The 17,492-nt window shown below is 46.2% G+C and overlaps 2 protein-coding genes and 2 pseudogenes across 2 annotated transcripts; 3 read left to right on the top strand and 1 right to left on the bottom strand.

Annotated features, from left to right (window-relative positions):
• Nucleotides 1-61: 61 nt before the first annotated feature.
• On the top strand, nucleotides 62-498 carry LOC118602979 (testis-expressed protein 54-like). Its single transcript, XM_036221610.1, has 2 exons — nucleotides 62-143; nucleotides 263-498. The coding sequence occupies exons 1-2, from the start codon at nucleotides 62-64 to the stop codon at nucleotides 496-498; spliced, it is 318 nt and encodes a 105-aa protein (XP_036077503.1).
• Nucleotides 499-801: 303 nt separating this feature from the next.
• On the top strand, nucleotides 802-16,276 carry STX5 (syntaxin 5). The gene is made up of 11 exons (XM_016127883.2): nucleotides 802-944; nucleotides 1,611-1,851; nucleotides 2,897-2,967; nucleotides 3,120-3,175; nucleotides 3,291-3,361; nucleotides 6,742-6,858; nucleotides 6,955-7,011; nucleotides 7,189-7,270; nucleotides 7,735-7,841; nucleotides 8,006-8,127; nucleotides 15,530-16,276. Exons 2-11 carry the CDS (start codon nucleotides 1,630-1,632, stop codon nucleotides 15,687-15,689), a joined length of 1,065 nt encoding a protein of 354 aa, XP_015983369.1. The 5' UTR covers nucleotides 802-944; nucleotides 1,611-1,629; the 3' UTR covers nucleotides 15,690-16,276.
• Nucleotides 10,821-10,938, bottom strand: LOC118603616 (annotated as a pseudogene).
• Nucleotides 12,722-12,840, top strand: LOC118603207 (annotated as a pseudogene).
• Nucleotides 16,277-17,492: the final 1,216 nt, after the last annotated feature.

Genomic DNA, 17,492 nt, shown 5'->3' with positions numbered 1-17,492 from the left:
CGGGTGGGCTGGAGTGGGTCGCGCCGAGTGCGGGGGCCGAGTGCGGGGGGCCCCGCGGGCCATGGGTTGCTGCCAAGACAAGGACTGCCACACCTGCAATGAGGAGGCCAAGGAGGCCGAACTGGAGGAAGTCAAGGGGGAAGGTGGGACCAGAGACACCAGGGAGGCCCAGGGAGCTGGAGCTGGAGCTGGAGAGGGGGAAGGTCCAGGAGGTTGGACGGGGGAGGGTAGAGCAGAACTCAGCTGCCTGGTCATTTCCCAGACGCGGACGTCGACAGCGACGTCGAGGGGAGCGATGCGGACTCGCCAAAGCGCCGAGATCTGAAGCCTAACGAAAGCCTGTTGATCACTGTGCTGTGGCGACGGCTATCCATGTTCAGCCGTCGCGGCTCCACGCGATCAACCAAGAAGAGACAATCAATCCAGATTCAAAAGCAAGGGCGTATGTTCCCGGAGAACAACCCAGAGGGGATCATGGAGGAGCCGGAGAAGGGGTGACTCCAGCTCTGCTCTCAGTCTGCCCCAGCCTCCAGAGAATAAAGCTTCTAACGTGTACTTAGAGCGCTTAAGCCTCTGCTTCTCGCTCTGGGCGCTCAGGAAGCAAGCACTAAAGAGGCTACGGTCTCTTTAAGGCTCCTCCCCCGAGGCTTGCCCCGCCCCCAGAGCCCGGGCTCTAATTCCTAAGGGCGGGGTCAGGAGAGCGGTCTAGCCAATGGGGGGACGGGATCGTTCCTGCGTTTTTCTTTAGGGGGCGTGTCCTTAGGGTTGGCCCGGCTCGAAAAGGCGTGGCACTGCCCTCTCGTCACCGGGGGTGGGGTTACGTGTGGGTGACGTGGCGGCTTCTAGTCTTTGGTCGGGTTTCGGCGGACTCCGCGCCTGAAGAGGAGACGGTGACGACCCGGGAGGTTGCGGCAGCAGTGGCGGCGGCAGGCGGCAGAGAGGAGGTAGGACTCGCTCTAAGAGGGGTCTGGTTGCCGCGTCAGCTCCCGGCAGCGGCTTTCCGGGAGGCGGCGATGGGCCGGGGGAAGGAAACCAGGGCCCAGCGGACAAGTCCTGCCGGCCCGGCTCCGGGTGAGCGAATATCTTGTCGTCCAATCAGGAAAGTCCCTGTCGAGAAAGGCGTAGGCAGTAACTAATCATTAGTTGCCGTCCTCCAGAAGGCGGAACTTGGGCGGGGGTGGGACTTCCTGTTTCAAATAAACACCCAGAGATTTTTTTTTTCCCCTTCTCCGCCCACCGAAGTGTGTCCCTTCCAAGTGGTCCGTCACCATTTCTCCCTGAGGAGTAGAAGGAACCCGTGGATACTATAGGGCCCAATTAGAGCCTAGGGCAGTTAGTGCACAGGCCGGGCTGGAGCCTCGGGGCCACAGGACCTGCCTTGGCCCTGTCTCTGCTTCAGGGCCCCCGGCCCCGCGCTGTGGCTACCCGAGCCAAGTTGAAAAAGAGTCTGAGGAAGGGAACAGCTTAGGTCCGAGAGGAAGTGGGGCCCTGCCCGTTGCTGGCCAGCCTCAGGAGCTGTGGGTGGCTTTGGGGCCCAAGGATTTGCTGGTTGGGGAGAATTTGTGGGGAAAGAGGTTGCCTGGGGAATGACACTCTCCCCTCCACAACAGTCCGAGGTTATGCGTCTCAATGATCCCGCGGAAACGCTACGGGTCTAAGAACACGGATCAGGGTGTCTACCTGGGTCTCTCAAAGACACAGGTCCTGCCCCCTGCAACTACTGGCAGCAGCAGCGACATCGCCCCTCTGCCCCCCCTAGTGGCCCTGGTCCCTCCCCCTCCCGACACCATGTCTTGCCGGGATCGGACCCAGGAGTTCCTGTCTGCCTGCAAGTCTCTGAAGAGCCGTCAGGTAAAGACCGGGTGTGGGAAAGGCAGGAGTGCGCTTTACTTAAATCTGGAGAGGCTGTGCTCCAGCACTGTTGATTGAAGTATTTTTTGTTTATTGGTTGTTTTTTTGGGTTTTGTTTAAGTCATTACTGCGGGAATCTGATGGAGTACTGATCAGACTTGGAGGTGGGTGGTAGGATCTACTAAGAGGTGGGCTCGCAAACATCTGGAATTTTGGGGGAGGAATCCCCGGGAGGGTAGGGTTGCTATTTTGGAAGGAATTTCAGGCTGAGAGGTGGCTGTGATATATTCTGTTTGGATAAGGAAGGAACAGGTTCTAGAAAGAGTCTTTAGCCCAGCTAGAGACAAGCACTTTGAATTCTAGTTCTGGTATAGTTCCACCACAGGTTTGCTCTGTGACCACGAGGAAGGTATTTGGGCCTCAGTTTTTATATCTGTAAAGTGAAGGATGTTTTCTAGATAAATGATTTTTATCAAATCATTTTGTAGCACTTTTTAAAAAATTGCATGTCCTCGTCTCGATCCAGACTTTCTGAATCTAAATGGGACCTGAGTGACTGTAATTTTAAATATGTTTGCTGCTCAGCTCTTGTTAACAACTGCTTTTCTATATGATCTCCAAGAGTTTTCCAGTTATTCTTTTGGATTCCTTGATTGGAGTAATAGAATGGTAATACTGGCTGCCATTTATTTGATGTTCACACTGTACCAGCTATTTGGTTAAAATCCTGTAGATCCCTTTAGTTTATCTTAACAACAACAATAGAAGTGTGTGGATTGTCTTCATTTTATAGAAGAGGAAATAGAGATTTAGAATGGTTTCAGTAAATTGCTCCCCACCCCCTCCAGCCAGCAAGTGGTAGAGTCAAGGTTAGAACCTGAGTCTGTCAGTCTTCAAATCTGGCCTCTAAACTTCTACTACTGATAAAATTAGACTGGTGAAGGATATCACCAGTACTAGAAAGAGTATAGTGGACACCTGAGAATAGCGAAAGGTGGAAATGAGAGGGAGAACTAAAGTGTCACCTCTTGACGTTGCTTTTCAGAATGGAATACAGGCCAACAAACCGGCTCTGCGTGCTGTCCGGCAGCGCAGTGAATTCACCCTCATGGCCAAGTGAGTTGAGAGAAGTTAAGTGGTGGGCTGATGCAGCATCCGAGGAGAAATAGGCTTGCCTCTGCTGGCCCTGGCTGTGAGGGCTGCAGCAGTGTGGGAAGAGGCCCTCTCCTGCCCTTTCCCACCGTGTCCTCGCTCATGCTTGTTTGCAGGCGCATTGGGAAAGACCTCAGCAACACATTTGCCAAGCTGGAGAAGCTGACGATCTGTGAGTGTTCCAGGGATGTTTTAGAGATGGGGCATTGAACCAGAGAGGGCTAAGGAGCTGTACTCCTTGAGCCTTGTCTTTGACCTCACCTGTTGTGGCTTCTTTGTCTCTGCAGTGGCAAAGCGCAAATCCCTCTTTGATGATAAAGCAGTAGAAATCGAGGAGCTAACTTACATCATCAAACAGGTGAGCTGCCATCTATGAAGAGAGCCCAGCATTACAGTCAAATCACTTCCATCATTTCTCATTGCTATAGAGGCCCAGAGCAAGTATCTAGAGCCAGCCCGAAACGTTCTTGCTCATCCATTGAATCAGCAAACCCTTATTGATCATCTGTTGTGTTCAAAGCACTGTACTGGGCACTTGCCTTACAAGCATGAGGCAACTTTCCAGTCTTCAAGGGCTTACTCTTTCGAGAGGAATCCAGCCCCATAAATTTAGACTTATGGGTAGGAGGAAAGTGTACAGAAACGGTCTTACAAAAAGATGAGTGAGAGTCTAGGGACTCTGGGAAAGATTTCATAGAGGAGGTCAAATGTGAGCTGGTTTCAAGGCTTGTGTAGAGACAGTGGAAGAACATTCCAGACAAAGGAAACTGCAGAGGCATGGCTTATAAAAGAGAAAGTTCAAGTCTTTTCTCGGATGTTACCTGCTCAGGGAGGCTTACTCTGACTGCTGTTTTACAATCCAGTGACAAAAACTGATCTTTCTTACTTTGCTCTGTTTTCTTCCTTATAGCACTTGATACATTGTAACATTTTCTGTAATTATTTTGCTGTCTCTGTTCCTTCCCACCTACCTCAACCCCTTCAAAAAAAGATAAAATAATGTAAGTGCCACAAAAGCAGAGATCTTTTTCTTTTTGCTTGGTCACAGATGCGTCCCAAATGCCTAAAACAGTGTCTGCCATATAGCAGGTATTCAATATTTGTTGACTGAATGAGTGATTGGCAGGAGATGAGGCTGCAAAGGTAGATTGGTGGCTGGTTGCGAAGATCATTGTGGACCTTGCTAAGGAGCATAGACTCACTCTTAACTGCCATGGGCTATAAAGACGATTAGAACCTGGATCCTAGTTCTGTCTGAAAGACACCGGCATAGCACGGTTCTGTACAGTTGCAATTCCTTCCTTTGTGAGCACAATGTAATAAGAATAAAAGGTGAGATTGAATGACCATGGATGGAGAGGGAGAAAAAACCTGGAGCGCGGATGGGCAGAGAGGCTAGGAAGGAGCCTGCTGCAGTTGTCCAGTACGAAGATGATTATAGCAGAGGTCAAAGGGCAGACATATTTTGGAGATGCTGTGCAGGGTAGAAAGGAGAGGGTTCCACTAAATGTTGAGGTGTTATTGCATAGGCGTTCAAGTACCACGACTTGAGTTCAAATCCCTGGTCCAACCTTTGTGGGATGACCTTGGGTAAGCCACCTAACTCCTCTGAAGTTCACTTTCCTTATAAATAAAAAGGAGAGAAAAACAGTACCTACCTCATAGGGTTGTTGTGAACTCTTATGTTTATTTTCCAATCACTTTATCGAATGCTTTTGGCTGCCTGGTTCTGGGGATTCAGCAGTGGACAAGACAGATGTGATTCTTGCCTTTGGGAACTTCCTTTCTGAATGGGTGAACTAGATACTCTATAAGTAAATAGAAAAGATAATTTCAGATAGTGGTAAATCCTTAATAAAAAGTAAGGTGAGTAAGTTACTCAAGTGAGGGGCCTGCTTTAGATGAAGTGATCTAGGATGGCCTGGCTGAAGAAGTGACTTTGAGACCTGAGTGGTTAGAAAAAAGCCAGTCATCCAAGGATTTGGTGGAAGCACTTTCCAGAGAGTAGGAATAACAAAGAGAAAAGTCTCAAAGTATGGTGACCTTAATACATTTGATAAACACAAAAGAGGCCAATGTGATTGCAGCCTAGCAAGTGAGGAGGAGACTGGTAGGGATAAGGTCACAGCAATGAGTGGAACCGGACCATAGAGTGCTTGTTTAAACCAGGTAAGGAATTTGGGTTGGATTCTACACTTAGTGGGAAGCTCTGGGAAGATCCGAAGCAGAGGGATGATGTGCTCCATTTTTGTTTAAAAGATCACTCTGGTTGCTGTGTAGAAAGTAGATTGTAAGGAGATTAAGCTCTAAGAGGAAGGTCATTTAGGAGACTCTTGGAGATTTTTTAGAGAGAGCAGACAGTTTGGACTAGGATGGGTTCAGTAGAGGAGATGAGCGAACTGATTCAGAAGATGTGCTGGAATCAGCTGGGTTCTCTGTGGAGTCCTGCAATGATCCATGCGGATTAAGGGAAGAGAGAGGATTGAGGATGGCTCTTCAGTTTTTGATTTGAGCAACTGCGAATGATAGTGCCATTCACCAAAATGGAAGAGAAGGATCAAAGGGGAATAGCTTTCTGGGGTGGGAGACTTAAGAGTTGTTTTCTATGTTAAATTTAAGGACAGAGAAAGTTGTAAGCTGCTTAGCATGTTGCATGGCACACAGTAAACAAGTACGAGGCTGCTGTTGTGTTCACACAGTGCCAGGTACATCGTAGTAAGCGCTTAGCAAACATGGTTGTGTTATGGCTGTAGGTGGGTAGGGATATGTGAGCGTGTGACTTAGAAACTTCCACCTTGGGCACTGAGGTGGTAAGCACTGCCATTTTCTAAGCTAGAACTCTGAGGGAGGAGATATTATGGGGAGAAAACTTGGGATATAGTTTTGGACACCTGGCTATCAGGGGGTTGTAACAACTTTCCAAAGGAGCAAGCCAGTCAGTGGAAATCATCCAGGGGTCTCAAGTGGTTGGGGCTGGGGTACTAATTGGAGGGATATTAATTGGGAGGGACTATTGGAAGGGCTCTAGAAGTTACCTAGTTTTTTCACCTAGCCAATTTCTTGAACTCCTAGACCTCTTTCCCCTCCCACTTCTCTTCTTCCTCTAATCCCTCCCTGGCTGGTTGCCCTGGGCCAGGTTTCTCTGCCATCCTCTGGGAGCCTCCATCTCCCTTGGCAGGTTGGGTTGTGAAGTAGATTAGGCATGGGTCTGGTGTCGAAAGCCTGGCTGTGCTACTCACTTATCGTGTGTGACCCTGGACAAATCACAATTTTCACTCTTGCACTAATATTTTTTCAAAGGAATTCTGTATGTAAAAATTATTTTATCGATGCTTCTGGAAAACCTTGGTGCCTTTGACTCTTGCTTTTTCCTGAGCACTACACTGGTGCTTTGTTGGGCAACATGCTCTGGGTTCAAAATTTTGACCTTTTAAGTGGTTCTGTGACCATGAGCTTGACCTCACAGGGTGGACTAAGGCAGTAGGGTGGAAGCATAAAACAAGTAATTTATTTATCAATGGATGAGACCATATTTCATTTTTTTTTTCTCGCTCTACTCTACAGGGACTGAATCAGAGCAAACTCTAGAGCTTGAAAAATCCCAGCAGGCTCTTTCAGTCTGACTAGTAGCTGCTAGTGACTCCCACTCTGCCCTCCCTGCCAGAGATGTCCATCTGAGGGAGATGCTGGCCAAAGGCTCCTTGGATGATAGTTTTTCTGTTGGCTCTTTTTCACCAGGACATCAATAACCTCAACAAACAAATTGCCCAGCTTCAGGATTTTGTGAGGGCCAAGGGCAGCCAGAGCGGCCGGCACCTGCAAACCCATTCCAATACCATTGTGGTCTCTCTGCAGGTAGGACCTGGGGTGAGACCTGGAGTGGGAGAGGGGGAAACAAAAGGGAGGGAGGTATTGTCTTCCTTTGGTTGACCCTCTCTCTTTTTCTTCTAGTCGAAACTGGCTTCCATGTCCAATGACTTCAAATCAGTTTTAGAAGTGAGGACAGAGGTGAGAATAATCTGTGTAGGAGGGATAGGAATCTGGGAGTAAGGGCCCAAGAGGGAAATGGGAAAGGGACAAGTGGAAGGGCAAGGGCAACAGGGTTACGGGCCCACAGGAGGGATCTCTTTAACATACCTGCTTTCCAGAGGCCTCAGGACGTTTGCATTTCTTCCCCAACCCCAGAACCTGAAACAGCAGAGGAGCCGGCGGGAGCAGTTCTCCCGGACACCCGTGTCAGCCCTGCCTCTTGCCCCCAACCACCTGGGTAAGTCACAGGCAATATGGGGAGTCCTGAGGGGCACTGCTCACTTCCTCTGGCTGTGATAGCCTCCTCTAAGGGTAGGTTTGGGTAGGAGAATGGAGGGGCAGAGAAGTTGTTAGGCTTTATGTCTCAGAGGTCAAACCTGAACTTGGACTTTAGGATCTACACTTAGTCTTCCACATTCTCACTTTTGGCAGTAAAGTCAGTCATGTTCTGAAGAATGATAGTTTCTAATATTTTTTGTGCACTGACTTGATTCACGTTATCTCATTTAATTTTCACAACAACCCTTTGAGAAAGCAACTATTATCCTGCATTTTACAGATGAGGAAACTGATACTCAGAGAGGTTAAATGTCTAAGGTCACAAGGCTAATAAATGCCAGAGCTAGGATTCAAATCCAGAGCACAGGGGGCATTGAATGCTTTTAACCGATTAAAGGTGCCCTGTCTTCTTTCTTCCTCCAGGGGGCGGTGCTGTGGTTTTGGGAGCAGAGACCCGTGCCTCGGGGGACGTCGCCATTGATATGGTGGACTCTCGGACCAGCCAGCAGCTCCAGCTCATTGACGAGCAGGTACTCAGGCTCTGAGCCAGGAAGGAGTCGCCCCTCTGTCCTCTGTGGACCACAAGCATTTGGAATGTGTGGTGGGCCAACTGGCAAGCTGGGAGGAGGGCCCTAAAAAGGCAGGCCCTGCCTGAAGCCACTCCCGGTGCTCATGCACGCTCTTTCCTCTGAAGGATACCTACATCCAGAGCCGGGCCGACACCATGCAGAACATCGAGTCCACGATTGTCGAGCTGGGCTCCATCTTTCAGCAGTTGGCACACATGGTTAAGGAACAAGAAGAAACCATTCAGAGGTGAGGCTCTTTCTCTCTTCCGCCCAGACGGAGGAGCCTTCTCTTCCCTGTGGGTCGGCATTCTGAAAGATCCCCAGGGACAGCCCTCCGGAAGAGTAGAGTGAATCCTGCCCACTCGCAGGGTTCAGTCCACCAGCCTCCATCTATTCAGCAAGTGTTTACTGAGCACCCGTTCCATGTCAGGCACCGTTCTAGGTGCTGAGAATATAGCGATAAGTAGAGCAGCAGTGTCTCTGTTTCATGAAGCTACTCTGCAGCATATGTATGGAATTCAGTAGCGTGGGTAAAGACAGCGGTTAAAAAGAATTGACGGGAAATTTTTGGACAGTGAAAGGGCTATACAGAGAGTTAACACAGGATGATGTGTTAAGAAAGTGACTGACTAGGTACGTCAGATTGGGTGGCAGGAAGGGCTGCTCTGAAAAAGACATCATGTTGGTGCAAGAGACCTGAATGACAAGAGGGATGCAGCTATACAGAGAGAGGAAGAATGCTCTAGGCAGTGTGGGCAGCTAGCACAGAGGCCTTATGATGGGACAGTCTTTCTGTATTCAAAAATCAAGGCCAGCGTGGCTAGAAAGTAATGAACAGGGAGGTACAGGATGAAACTGGAGGCGGGCAGGCAGAGCCTGCCAATGGGCGGGCCTCTCTGCTCCTGTAGCGCCACCTGCTGCTGCAAGAGGCATTTTATCTGCCCTCCTCTTTGGTACTTAGCGTTCATTCATTCAGTAAGTTATGTCGATACATCCTTGGACAAAAGAGGTAAAGATCCCCACCCATGTGAACTTACATCCTAGTGGAGGAGATCGATTATTAAAATATGTAATAGGTGGTCCAGTACATATTTTTGTCCAGTAATAAACACTACAAATAAGTGTAGGATAAAATAAAAGTTTTGGAGGGACAAGTTGTAATTTTAAATAGGGTGATTAAGGTCAACCCTATTAAGAAGGTGCTCTTTAACCAAGATTTGAAAGAATGTAAGGGAGTTTGCCATGTAAATATCTGGGGAAGAATACTAGGCAGAGAGAAGAGCCAGTGTGAAGGTCTTTGCACTGGAGTGGGTCTGATGAGTTAAAGGACAGCAGAGAGGCCACTGTAGCTGGGGACAAGTCAGGAGGAGAGTAGTACAGGTAAGGTCAGAGGAGAAATGAGGGGCCAGGTCATGTAACACCTTTTAAAGTCATGTGAAGCTTTGGCTTTTACCCTGAGTGACATAAACAGCCATTGCAGGGTTTGGAGTAAGGTTACACTATCTGACTTCTATTTTAAAAAGATCATTCAGTTGCTGTAATCAGAACAGATTGTAGGGGCCTAGGATAGAAGTGGGGAGATAGGTGATAAGGCCTTTGCAGTAATTTAGGCAAGAGGGGATGGTAGCTGTGACCAAGCTGGTGAGTAGTAGTTGGATTCTGGATATAAGAAGTGAATTTCTGATGAACTAAATGTCAGACATGAGAGAAAAAGAGGAGTTTGTGATAACTCCAGGCTTTTACTATAAGCAACCAGAGGGATTTATGGCCTTCACTTGAAATAGGGCCAGTTACTCAGGGAGGAGTAGGTTTAGGGGTGGCATAAGTTCAGTGTTGGACACGTTGTCCAACAAGAAGTGGAAGTTGTATATTAGACACCTAAGTGGAGATAAGGAATAGGCAGGTGCATATATCAAGTTTATGAGACAGGTCTAAGGCAAGAGTGGGCAGAATTGGATTTTGAAACTGGGTGAGGCTTGTATGTAAAGAGGAGGGTCAAACATGGGGTCTTTTTCTGAACCTAAATCTCATCTTGTGGGGAGACTGAACAGGAGCTCAGGTGATGAGAGAGGAAGAAAAGCAAATGAATCTGGTGTTCCAGGAGCCAGGAAACTGAGTCAAGGAAAGAGTGATCAGCTTTCTGTTTTTCCCATCTATTTGTTTTTCTGTTCCTTCTTTCGAACAATTGGAAGTTGTTTTTAGAATTCCATTTAAAGTTGTCTGTTGATATTTTAGCTCTATGTCTTTGCTGTTTTAAGTTGCTGTGGGGATCACAATATGCATCATTAACTTTTCAGTGTACTTGGTATCAATTGGAAGAACTTTGCATCTTTCTCCATCCTTTATGCTAATGTTGTCATATTTGTTGCATCTATATGCTTTATAAATCTCACACTACAAAATTATAACTTTTGTTTTAAAGTTTAAAGATATTAAGAGGAAAAAATAGTCTTTTGTATTTACTCATGTGTTTACCGTTGTCAGCGCATCATTCCCTCCTGAATATCCGGTTTTTATCTGGCCTCACTTCCCTTTTAACCTGAAGAACTTCAGCATTCTTTAGAGTGCAGATCTGCTGACAAGTTCTTTTACTTTTCTTTTATTTGAAAATATCTCTATTTTACCTTTATTTTTGAAAGATATTTTCTTTGGATATAGAATTTTGGATATACAGCCTTCAAACATATCATCCTGTTGTCTTTTGGTCTCTTGTTTTTCATAAGAAGTCAGTGGTATTCTAATTGTATGTAATGTGTTTTTCTCTGGCCACTTTTCAACATTGTTTTCTTTTTGCTGATTTTAGCAGTTGACTTATTTATGTGTCTAGATGTGATTTTCTTTTCTTTTTTTTTTAGGCGAGGCAAGCTTGGTTGACCTCACAGATTGCAAGGATCTTGTCAGTTTACAATTCCTTATTTTTTCCTTATTTATTTATTTTTATGCCTGTGGCACCTGGTCTTCCTAGGTGGTCTCTCATCCAAGTACTAACCAGGCCTGACCCTGCTTAGCTTCAGAGATCAGATGGGATCTGGCTTGTTCGGGGTAACATGCCATAGACTAGATGTGATTTTCTTTGAAGTTATCCTCGTTGGGGTTCTCTGAGCTTCTTGAAATCTGTAAATTTATGTCTATCACAAAATTTAGGAAATGTTTGGCCATTATTTCTTCAAATATTTTTTTCTGCCTTTTTTTCTGGGAGTATGTATATCAAATTACATCTCATTAGGAGGCGTTTAATGTCAGCTTGCTCCTGTGTATGTGAGAACAAGTCTAATCACTTGATTGAACTGATGACAGATAATCTCTCCTTTTAAAAGTACATTTTCAGACATGGTTCCATAGTGTACCGGTTAGCACATCTGCTTTACACACAGAAGGTCCTGGGTTTGTGCCCCAGTGGAGCCATGGTCCATGGTCTACAAGCCCGATGTCTGATCTTGGAAGCTAAGCAGAGTCAGGCCTTATTAGTGCTTGGATGGGAGACCACCTAGGAAGACCAGGTGCTGTAGGCATAAATAATAATAAATAAAAATAAAAGTACATTTTCTTCTTCACAGTCAGCAAGTAATTCATGGGGTATCCAGTGATACCTTCCTCTCCAAAAACCTTTACTTAATGTTTCTAGCATCCATTTATGATGCCTGTCTGAATCAGTTTATCTCGTAGGAATACATTTTTCTCTAAAGAAGAGCTTTCCTTTTTTAACAGCATGAGCCGAATCCTCTTAATTAAGCTAGATAAAACCTTAATTATTTTCCTGCATTTTCAGAGTAAATAGTTGATGGAGCATTTGTCACAAGTAGTAACCACAGAGTTCTTGTTTTGTTTTTTAATTCTTTTTTTCTCTTGAGCGTCATTATGGGCTTAGGGTTTTTGTTTTTTGTATTATAATCAGTTAGGATAATGATTATTTTCGTGCTCAGATTGTTCCCAGTTTGTCCAGTAGGAGTCAAGAAGTATTTTTTATTTTTAAAGGTGGTTTAAAAAAAATTTTTTTTAAGGATGTTTGTATGCTAATAGGAATGATCCAACAGAGAAATAAAAATTGATGATACAGGAGTGGGGGTGGGGGAAGAATTCTTAAAATTACGTCTTGAGAAGGTGAGAAGTGGGATGCGGTGGGCTTGGCTTTAAAAGGAGCTGGTGATAGATGGGAAAGTAGAACATGTTGCACAGATGCTGGGGGTTGGTAGGCGAGGCGGTGGGGGTGGGGCGGTAGTTGTCAGAGTACTTTAGTCTTCTCAGTTCAGAAAGGAGAAAGGCTGTTATGGAAAGAATGGGGCGAGGAGGTGTGGAAGGTCAGAGGGATCCACAGATGCACGCAACCCTGCCCACTGCTCATGCCTTTAGGCGACATCCAGTTCTGGTTGAACTTTATTTCCCACAGCACCTTGCTGAGTGTTTTTACCCTAGCTTGTTGATCATGTGAAGCTGGGTAGATACCTATGTTTGTATAAAGCAGGTTTTCCAACACCAGCCCAGTGAGCAGCCCCCTCATTTAATTGGGCAAGGAGAAGAAAATAGGTTCCCGGCCTCACACTTGTTGATTCCGATTCCATAGGTGGGAGTGCTCCTGAGAAAGGAAGTGTGAGGGAAGGACCCTAGAGTGTTAATTAGATCAAGGATGAGGATTGATTGGATCAGTGTCAGCACTTCGAGTTGAATGGCTCAGAAGGAAGTTTACAGTAGACCGAAATAATCAAAGAGGAAATTTATAGGCAATTATATGCACAAGAAATGGAGATCCTGAAAGGATGAATTTGAAAAATAGATATAAACATTCTTATGTTTGTCTCCTGGATGCCAGTGGATCTGGATCCTCTTTAGAAACCACTGTTTGGGTCTATGGCCATGCCACCCTGAACAAGCCAGATCCTGTCTGATCTCGGAAGCTAAGCAGGGTCGGGCCTGGTTAGTACTTGGATGGGAGACCATCTAGGAAGACCAGGTGCTATAAGCATAAAAAAATAAATAAATAAATAGAAACCACTGATTGGATCTGAAGTTCTTCAGCATGTAGATTCCTGGGTCCCACCCTAGAATCTCTGGAAATGAGACCTAAGAATTTGCATTTTGAGACGCTCAACAGGTGATTCTTATTTTTTCTAAGGTATGCAAACTGCTGATCATTTTACTTTGCTCAATCATTTTCCTCCCCCCATTTGTAAACAAAATTTCAAACTACAGAAAAGTTAGGAGGGTAGCATAAGGAGCATCTATATTTCTTTCACCTGGATTCACATACTTAACATTTTACCACCTTTGCTGTTGCTTCTTCTTTTATTTTTCTGACTCATTTGAAAGTGAGTGCAAACATCATGACATTTTATTCTCAAATACTAAAGCATGCATCCTCCAAGAACAGGTATTATCCGAACAGCCATGATAATATTGTCATACCTGAGAAAATTAGCAGTTCTCCAGCAGTATGCAGTACCCAATCCATGTTCACATTTCCTCAATTGTTCTAAAAAAAAAAAAATGCATTTAGCATTTTTTCCCTTCCGTTTAAGACCCAGGCAATATTCACACATTGCATTTTGATTGTTATGTCTCTTTAATCTGCCTTCTGTTTTGTGACATTGACTCCTTTTTTTTTTTAAGAGGCCAGTGTTTTTTTTTTTAATGTAACAGATCTAATTGGCTTTATTAAAAGATTTATGGATAGGGCAGCATCCCATCTAGCTACTAGAAGAGCACTCCCCAAGGCCACTGCTTTCTTGTAGAAAGTCCTGCATCTATATTTGTCGTGTGATTAGATTCAGGTTAAATATTTTTGGCCAGCTACACAGGTGATCGTATCAGCGCTTAATAGGTTATTATCCCTTTATTGGTTATGACAAGTTTGGTCAGTTTAAGGTGGTGACCCTCAGACTAAGTCAGCTGTGAAGTGATACTTTGAGTCCCTGTGGATGTCCAGCCCTGATGATCCTTGCCTGACTCATTTGGGAGACTGTGTGTGGCAAAATGGTAATTTTTGAATTCCCTCAGTTCTCCTACATTTATCAGCTGGCATTCTTCTGGAAAGAAGGAACTTTCTTTCAAATTACAATGGAATGATGTCTTTTTTATGTTCAATGTATTAGAATCCATTACCATCATTCTTTATTACTAAATCGGGCTATATGGAGCAACTTCAAGGCAGTTTCCAGGTCCTCTTAAACAAAACCCAGTTACTCAGTCACCGTGAAGTTTTGGGGAAACAAACTCAGAAATTAAAATCCTAGGTCTCCTAATCACAGTCACATAATCTTTCCGGTTTTCGGGCTCACTGTCTTTGCTTCAACCTCCTTTTTTGTTGTTTCCAGCTTACACTCATCTTCTAGTCCTCCGGCTTCCCGTGCCTCTCACATCAGTTTCATCATTTAGCCTTTCTGAACAGCTTCGTGTTGCTCAGTTCCTTCCCTGTGTGGTTTTTCCTCTGCATAAGATATTTCGTCCTCCTCTCCGTGCAAACATTTTCCCTTCCAGTGTTCCTCAGTCTTGTCCCTTCCTAAGCCTATTTTTTTTTTCTGCCCCATTCATTTTCATTTTCTAATTCCCCTGCTACTGCCTGTCATTGTCCCATTGATTCCTAATTTTTGTCACCACTAGTGTTCCCTTCAGTTTCATCCATGGACTCCCATTTAAAGTCTTTTATATGCCAGATGGCATTTGTTGTTTTTCCACTTCTGTTAAGCACAGCCAGTGTGAGCTTTATTGGGTCCAAGAGGACAAATGCACCCACACTGAGAAGTGCAATTATAGCCAAAAGCCAGGAAACCTCTCTGACATACTAGGGAGTCATGTACAGTCCAGCTCCTTTATTTGGACAGAAATTAGCTCGCAGTCCTCATGAGCACCTTCCCAGGACTCTGGGCTTGCAGCCACTGGCTCGCCTTCCCTGTCCCTTTCCAGTTGGATTGCCACGTTCCACCAACTTTGCTGTCCTCACGGCTTGGAAAGGTCTCTGCTCCCGGGAACTCCCTTTGCAAAGACCAGGGATTTGTATTTGTTTGTATTTAGCATATGCAGTTTGGCTGGAAAGTGTTTCCTCTTTCTCAGCAACGTTTCAAGAGCTTGCCTTTCCTCAGAGGACTCCGCTGTCCCCTGGAGACATGTTTTCCTGATGTAGGGCTCTTCTCCCCTGACTGCCTCTCCACATCATTAAGTTTTTCTTTGTGTTTCTCAGAACCAGGATTTCCTTACCGTTATGGCCTGTGTACTTTTCCCCGTTTCAAGTGCAATACATATGTATTAGACAAAAATCAAATATTGATGAGTAAAAAAATTATAATAGCTAACATTTTGGGGCTTAGTATGGGTTGGGCACTTTATATTTGTTAACTCAGACAAGACTGACCACACTGGAGAGGCAGAGTTTGTGTTACCATTTTTCCTTCCTTTTCCGTTGAGGAAAATGAGATTTGAGGTTAAATGACTGGCTTGGGGTCATCAGTTAATAAGTTGCAGAGCTGATTTTCACACAAAAGCCAACACTTGTTTATATTACCCTTCCAGAGCTTTTTCTATACACAAAAACGGGGTCCTGTTATATATAAGCTTTTTACTGCCGCATGTTGTGACTATGCTTCCATGTCAGTAAGTCCACTTCAGTAGCACTCTTTCTAATCCATTGTCCTTCTGTTTTCTCTTCTCTCCATCCCCAGGATCGATGAGAATGTGTCGGGAATCCAGCTGGATGTGGAGGCCGCCCATTCAGAGATTCTCAAGTACTTCCAGTCGGTTACCTCCAACCGGTGGCTCATGGTCAAAATCTTCCTCATCCTCATTGTCTTCTTCATCATCTTTGTGGTCTTCCTTGCCTGAACCCTCTCCACTCTGAGGCACTCTGTGGGGCTTTGGAACTCACTTGGGAGGGCAGGTGGCCAGCGCTGCCACTGAGTCTGTGCAGGGTACTTGGAAGAAAAAGCCCTGTGTTCCTGGAACTGCTAAGAATGGCCACTGCCCCCGATCCCCCACTCCTTGCCTCTGGCCACCCTGTCCTCCCCTCACCACCCTCAGGCCCACGAACCACACGGTTTTGGATTTGGACTCTGCTGTGAAGTGGCTGGAAGGGAGCAGAGGCCAATTGGGAGGCCGGTGGGGGAGGTTGTCTTCACCACGAGATTTTTATAAACCCTCCCCAGCCTCTCTCAGAGGAAACTTTGGCATTAAGGGGACATGATGCCCTTCCCCACATCCTGAGAGTGAGGTGAGGAAGTGAAACTGCCCCTGGGACCAACTTTCTCATCTGAGTTACAATTTGACCTCTTCTTCCTTTCTCCACCATGCGAGGCGGGGGCTCTGAGCCTCTCGGCTGCCTGCACACCCCCAACTTTGGCTGCTGGTGACTCTCAATCTGCCAAATCTGCTGCAGCCCATTTCTCCCAATTACAGCAAGACTGTCAGCCTCACTGGCTATGTTGTCATTTCTGGGTGGGAGCGTCAAAGAGCGTAGGCAGCAAATGGAGCGAGCCCACTGCCCATTACCAGAACTGAAAGGGTGGGGCTTGATGGCTGTGAGGGGCCAGGCTCGGCTCTGAACACAGCAGGCTCCAGACAGGGGAGGACCAAGTGCAGCTGCAGCACTTTATTAGCATGGCAACTTCCCTTCGAAGGGGGCCTTGGGTTCCTGATTGGTGGCAACTTCCAAGAGCATCTCCAGCAGTATTTGGACCTGTTTCATCTGCATCCTACCACTGGTTGGCCCTAATTGTTCCTTGAGCTGGATGAGGCAGGAGCTCTGTCTGCAGCCAGGAGTGAAAAGTGAAGAATTTGTTCTCAGCTTCAGCTGAGGCTCTTGGTCCCCTCCAACCCCCTCACCAAATTCAACCCAGTCACAGGAAAATGAAGGGGAGAACTATGGAATACCAACCCTCCAATGAGGTCAATATGCTTTGTCATTCGTGACCAGTACCCACAAACCTCAGTCTGAGGACACTGGAGCTCTCCAATCTCACACACCCCAAAGGAGGCTCAAGCCGTAGAGACAACAGCCCTGGTACACTGGGTTGGCCTTAGTATTTGGGTGGGGGTCGGGGGGCTGTCTCGGAGAACTCATGTCTTTTCTTCGCCCTGGCGTTTTAATATTTCCTCTCCCCTTGGCTTCTGTTCAGCGGGTGGTCTTGCTAGAATCTTTACTACCCAGTTGGTACACCACGTGGGCCTAGCACAGCACATCAGTAGTGGGTGGGGAGGTTTGTGAAGCCAATTGCTCGCCAAAGCCTGACAAGCGAAGCCTCTCATTTGATTCCGCAAATCTTCCTCAGGGGATGCATGGATCAGAAATTCATTTGATTCACAAATATTGATTTCCTGCTATGTGCCAGTCACGGCGCTGAGCCAGGTGCCGAAGAAAAAAGCCATTTCTCTCTCGGAGCTTATGTTTATTTTTTCCTGGTAATCCATTTTACAGGCGAAGAAAGCAAAGCGTAGATCCATACCTGGCAGAGAGCTGGGCTAACACTGGCTGGATCCCGCTAGGGGTCTGAACCATCACACCCACTCTGAGGTCCGGGTCTCCAATTCCTTGGGAAACCTTCGTGTGACCTCTCTTTCCCATTCCTCTAGAGGTCCTGGGCTTCAGCGGCTTGCGCCCAGCTCCAGCGCTACCCCTCGAGGTGCTGGCAG

Source organism: Rousettus aegyptiacus, unplaced genomic scaffold (genome assembly GCF_014176215.1).
Source record: "Rousettus aegyptiacus isolate mRouAeg1 unplaced genomic scaffold, mRouAeg1.p scaffold_m13_p_5, whole genome shotgun sequence".
In the NCBI taxonomy this organism is placed as follows: domain Eukaryota; kingdom Metazoa; phylum Chordata; class Mammalia; order Chiroptera; family Pteropodidae; genus Rousettus; species Rousettus aegyptiacus.
Note: the sequence above shows the minus strand (reverse complement) of the source record. Positions and strands in the feature narration are given on the sequence as shown.

Bases quoted from the DNA above. Each gene is read 5' to 3' on its own strand.
- LOC118602979 (XM_036221610.1), top strand. From the start codon at position 62: ATGGGTTGCTGCCAAGACAAGGACTGCCACACCTGCAATGAGGAGGCC. The intron at 144-262 runs GTGGGACCAGAG...GTCATTTCCCAG, and splicing joins GGAGGAAGTCAAGGGGGAAG to ACGCGGACGTCGACAGCGAC.
- STX5 (XM_016127883.2), top strand. From the start codon at position 1,630: ATGATCCCGCGGAAACGCTACGGGTCTAAGAACACGGATCAGGGTGTC. The intron at 2,968-3,119 runs GTGAGTTGAGAG...GCTTGTTTGCAG, and splicing joins GAATTCACCCTCATGGCCAA to GCGCATTGGGAAAGACCTCA. The intron at 3,176-3,290 runs GTGAGTGTTCCA...TTGTCTCTGCAG, and splicing joins GCTGGAGAAGCTGACGATCT to TGGCAAAGCGCAAATCCCTC.